This window comes from Callorhinchus milii, unplaced genomic scaffold, assembly GCF_018977255.1.
Source record: "Callorhinchus milii isolate IMCB2004 unplaced genomic scaffold, IMCB_Cmil_1.0 Scaffold31, whole genome shotgun sequence".
Classification (NCBI taxonomy): Eukaryota; Metazoa; Chordata; class Chondrichthyes; order Chimaeriformes; family Callorhinchidae; genus Callorhinchus; species Callorhinchus milii.
Genome location: NW_024704772.1, coordinates 3,131,416 through 3,136,776, shown reverse-complemented (window position 1 = coordinate 3,136,776; position 5,361 = coordinate 3,131,416). Strand labels below are relative to the sequence as shown.

General features: G+C 48.9%; 1 protein-coding gene across 1 annotated transcript in view; it reads left to right on the top strand.

The window, feature by feature from the left end:
* ube2m (ubiquitin conjugating enzyme E2 M) overlaps positions 1–3,155 on the top strand; it is a 6,999-nt gene extending 3,844 nt beyond the window's left edge. Inside the window, exons 3-6 of the mRNA XM_042345131.1 lie at positions 962–1,000; positions 2,099–2,202; positions 2,726–2,789; positions 2,962–3,155. Coding sequence (XP_042201065.1) covers positions 962–1,000; positions 2,099–2,202; positions 2,726–2,789; positions 2,962–3,102 — 348 coding nt within the window. The 3' untranslated portion in view covers positions 3,103–3,155. The remainder of the gene's footprint in view (positions 1–961; positions 1,001–2,098; positions 2,203–2,725; positions 2,790–2,961) is intronic.
* Positions 3,156–5,361: the final 2,206 nt, after the last annotated feature.

Here is a 5,361-nt window from a genome sequence, read left to right as displayed (position 1 = left end):
TCATGTCGTTGAAACGTCTCAAAGCGCTTCACAGAATATACTGAAAAATGGGTTGACTGTTTTTGTGGGCAAAATAGGCAGCAAATTGCACACAGCAGTGTTCAGAAAACAGTCGTGGATTGAGTGACCAATTTTTGGGGGGTTTTGAGGAATTATTACCCCCGGAAAAGCACTCCGCCAATCGACTAACAACCGGGTTCCTACTTCCTACTGCTGGGGTGTGTGGGCGGAGTAAGGAAACTTGCCTAAGTTTCACCCCAACCTGCCCGGGAATCGAACCCATTCGCTTACGAGGCGAGCGCTCTAACCACTGAGCTTCCGCACTCCGCTTAGGAATAGTTAGAGGGGTAGGGGTTGCTCTGTAGGATCTCTTCATGGGATTTAAAAATACACAGTCACTCCACTTCACAGAATATCCTGTGAAGCGCTTTGAGACGTCTCGACAACTTGATAAGGCGCTGAATCAAAAGCGAGGATTATTATTCTTATTATTAATGTGTACAGTGGGAGTGAATGGAGTTTTGTTGTGTATATTGGTCCTGTATTTCGGTCTATATATTCCGGTATGTATCGATTTCAAGATCCTCTCACTCGTCTTCAAATCCCTTCATGCTCTGGCACCTCTCCGACCCGTTCACTCCCCAACCCACTACCCACTGCCTCCCTCCGCCTCGCCCCCTTCCTTCCCGCGCCTGAAGACCTTCCTCTTCGACCGTGTCTACGGTCACCTCCCCACCGGCTTGGCATCGTGCTGCGTGCGCCACTGTCAAGCAAACGCTCCGGGACGCTGCCCAGCCTGAGGGGTGGCTGTGTAAATGCAAGTTGTTGTTGTTATTGAGAAGGGGAATGTGCTTGGAGCTGCTCTGTACTGTGCGTAAGTGTTGCTCAACTGGTGACCGCTTACGTTGATTCATTTCCAGTTGGAATATTTATTTGACTGATTCTTTGCTTTCTTTCGCAGGGTTTTTATAAAGGGGGTAAATTTGTGTTTAGCTTTAAGGTAAGTGTTTGGCGATCTCTTGGTGTCTGGATGACTCATTCGTAATAATAATCCTTGTACTTGATATAGTGTCTTATCACCTCATTGAAATGTCTCAAAGCGCTTCACAGATTATACTGTAAAGTCGATTGACTGTATATTTTGTGGGCGAAACGCGGCATCCAATTGCACACGATAAGTATATCAATGCAATTACATTGTGTGTGTCTTATTGAATTGCGTTATTACATTTATTGATTCTAAATTATCAATGAAATCATTATTACAACTGGCGTTTTATATATTAGAATGAATATAATGCGTATTGTGTACTATAATTCTGATTACGGCACATTTAATAATACAATTGCATACGATAAGTGGCTTCCAAACAGACTAGTTACACAGAGTGAGATTTCATGGAAACAAACCATTCGGCCCAAACAGTCCTTTCATTTCCTGCAACATCTCAAAGCCCCGCAAGGCTGATTCTTGCCCTGTGGAGAACGGATTTGAACCCAAGGAATAGCAGACAATTTACAGCAGTAAACCTCCAAGCACAGCCATGGAATAGGCCAGGACACTCGGAGGGATCTCCCTTCTCTTTTCGAACAGCGCCTTATCACGTCGGAAGGACGTCTCAAAGCACCAAACAGCGCTTACTGTCGAATGCAGCGACTCTGTATTTGTATCTATCCACATTGCCTCACAAAGCCCTCCACGGCCTCGCTCCTCCCTACCTCTGTGACCCGCTAACCCCCGACCAACCTGCCCGCTCCCTCCGCTCAGCAGGCTCTGGCACTGCTCCGTATCCCCCGCCTTGCCCTGCCCGCCCCTCCATCGGAGTTTGAGCCTTCAGCCTCTCTGCCCCCACCCTTTGGAACTCCATCCCACAGTCCCTGAACAGGCAGATACACATCGTCTTGGACAGTGTATCTCTGAAAGACGGTGCCTCTGACATTGCAGTGTTCTCCCGCCCCCCCACTACTGCACTGGAGTGTTAGCCTAACCCGTGAGCCATGTGGGCACCAGGGGTGAGTGACAGAATGGGTTGCGTTTCAGCTGTTGGCGGCTTGAATGTGTGGAGCAGACATCAGCTGCTGTGTGCTTGCTTTTCAGGTTGGCCAGGGGTATCCACATGACCCTCCCAAGGTGAAATGTGAGACCATGGTGTATCACCCCAATATTGATCTAGAGGGCAACGTCTGTCTAAACATTCTCAGGTACGTGAGGCAGAGGGCAGGACGAGGCCATTCCCCCCTCACCCCCCCCCCCCCTCTCCACGCACACACACACCTCACACACACCCACACACACACACACACACAGGCAATCCTCCCCACCAAACACGGAGACACAGACACCCACATATACCCATACACGGACAATCTCCCCCCCCCCCCCCACACCTCCCACACAGACACACACACACACATGCAGATAGATCCACACACACAGACAGCCCCCCACCCCCCGACGTACACACGTACCACACACAGACACACCTCAAACACACAACCACAAGCCCATGGACACTGATACTCAGGAGCTTACTGTGACTTTCACCATCAATTCCCCAGCCTGTGGGCAACAACAACATTACATTTATAGAGCACCTTTCACGTCGGGAGGACGTCCCAAAGCTTCGTGCTCCACCGCTGTCAAGCGCTCTGAGACGCTATCCTGCGTGACATGGGCTGTGTAAACACACAGTATTGTTGTAACGCGCCTTCTGCTTCCTTACAGAGAGGACTGGAAACCTGTATTAACAATAAACTCTATAATTTATGGCCTGCAGTATCTGTTTTTGGTAAGTAAACAACACAAAAGTTTTTAACCAGTTCAGGGCAAGTTGTTGTTGTCAAACAGCGCTGGATTAAATGTGAGGATAATAATGATTGTCATCGCGATGACGTGGAAAGGTTTTGGTCGCTGTTGCTCTCGGGGTGCAGTTATAACCCTCTCCGAACCTGTTTCCCCAGGAACCTAACCCCGAGGATCCCCTGAATAAGGAAGCCGCAGAAGTCCTTCAGAACAACAGGCGTCTGTTTGAGCAGAACGTCCAGCGGTCGATGAGAGGAGGTTACATTGGATCCACCTACTTCGAGCGATGCCTTAAATAGGGGCCACACAAGCAAATGGACTGAATGAAGCTGGCGGGCAAACGGAAATAAAATGTAAAGATCCGACACGAATTCAAATTAAAAAAAAAAGAAAAAAAAACTGAAATGGAAAAGCGGACGCCAAGGGATAAGGAGCGGAGACAGAGAAATTCCTCCCCCAACCCCTCAGTGAGCTGTCAACAGAGGAGACGGAATGGAAACAAAGACTGCTTAATGTTGTAATAGCTCTAGAGCATGCAGGCATTTCTAATAGTTTGGGTTTCTACCCCTTTTCCCTCCCCCTCCCTCCACCCCCCCCCCCCTTCCCCTCCCCCGATTAAATTTATTGTAAATGTCTTTCACTTAAATAAGAGTGCTGCCGTCTTTATGTTAATAAAGGTTTTTTAAATGTCTCCAGAGTATTTATACCCCCCACCTCCCATCCCAGCCCAGGCTAGTCATCGCTCTCGCTCTCTCTCTCGCTCTCTCTCAATGAAATTTTGCTGGGGTGGGGGGGTGGGGGAGGTGGGAATGCGTGTGTCTGTGCCCCCATTGCAGGTGAAGGTATTTGAGTCACGGCTCGGGGCGTTGGGGGTAGGGGGTGAGGCTGAATCGGATGTCCATGTCTGCTGTTTAATGGTTCAATTGGCTTTGTAGTTTGCAGAGAGAGAGAGAGAGAGAGAGAGAGAGAGAAAGCAAAATTCCTTTCAGTTATTTATGTGGAGTTCTGCTTAAGAGCACTCGCCTCGCAAGCGAGAGGGCCTGAGTTCGATTCCCGGGTGGGGTGAAACCTTAGGCACGTTTCCTTACCCCTCTGTTTACCCAACAGTAAGTAGGAACCCGGTTGTTAGTCGACTGGTGGATTGTTTTCCAGGGGGTAATAATCCTTTCAAAAAATCCACGACTGTTTGTGGGACACTGCTGTGCGCAATTGCCTGATGCGTTTCGCCCACACAATATACAGCCAAATTCACTTTACAGTATATTCTCTGAAGCGCTTTGAGACGTCTCTTAGAAGTGATAAGGCGCTATTATCAAATGCAAGGATTATTATTATGATTATTATTGTGTTAAGTGTGCATTAAACTGTATATTGTCTCCAAAAGACCTTGCCTGAAACAGCCACGTGACTGCAGACTGCTGGCTCTCGCTCACTCGCTCGCCCAGCAAGGAGATTTCAACAGATTTGCCTTGTTTTCGAATAAATCTCGAGATGCAACCGTTTAAAATTGTCAGTTTAACCGAAGCCTTTTACCTCTGCTGCTGCTTGTCGGCAAGGCAGCTTTCTGTTTCGTGATCTCTTCCTCTTTCATTAAACGTGCCTGAAATCCTGATGTGTGATGCGAATAAAATGGCGCTTTATGAGCGGGTTTCTGACGGGGGGGGTCGGGGCGACACAGTTTGCAGTCTTACGCAGCGCCGTTCACGTCGGGAGGACGTTTCGAAGTTTCGCAGCTGTCCGGGTACCTGGTTTGGTGGGGGTGGGGGTGGGGGAGAGAGATGACTGAAGAGAGGTCGAAGAGGTAAGTCTTAAAAATGGCTGTAAAAGTGGGGAACGGTGTGGATGGAATTCCGGAGAGTGGCGATAGGGTTTCTGCTCTCCAAAGAGGGGCGATGGGGTGGTGCGCTGTAGCGTAGCGGTTGGTTAGAGCACTTGCCTTGCAACCGAGGGGTCGGTCCCGGGTTCAATTCCTGGGCAGGGCGAAACCGTAGGCAAGTTTCCTCATTCCACACACACGCCAACAAAATACACAGTCACTACACTTGACGGTATATTCAGTCAAGCGATTTGAGATGTCTCAACAACGTGATAAGGTGCTATATCAAATGCAAGGATTATTATTCTATCGAACGCAAGGATTATTATTTAACGTTGGATCCAAGTGTCACCGTGACAGAGGCAACGGATTGGGTTCGGCACCACGTAATAGTGGACCTTTTAGACATCGCCAGGAAGGAAGGAGAATTCCGAAACGCACGCACAGGCGGCCAGGCTGCGACACGGGATTTAAAAGAAACCCGTTTTGCAAGTTTCCGTCCCGACTGACGTGCTCTCTGATGGCGATTTTTTGAAAGGCATTCCTTCCGCAGCATTCCAGAGGGCTGAGCGGATTACACCTCACAGCAGGTCTGTGGCATCCCGTGGAAACTTTCATTGTTTTAAGACGCTGTGTGAAAAGGTAGGACCCAGATTTCAACCCCACCCGGAGTTCCTCTCACTTTGCTTGGCTCCTACGCCCTTAATCACTGGATTTACTCCCTCTATGACTGTCTCAACCT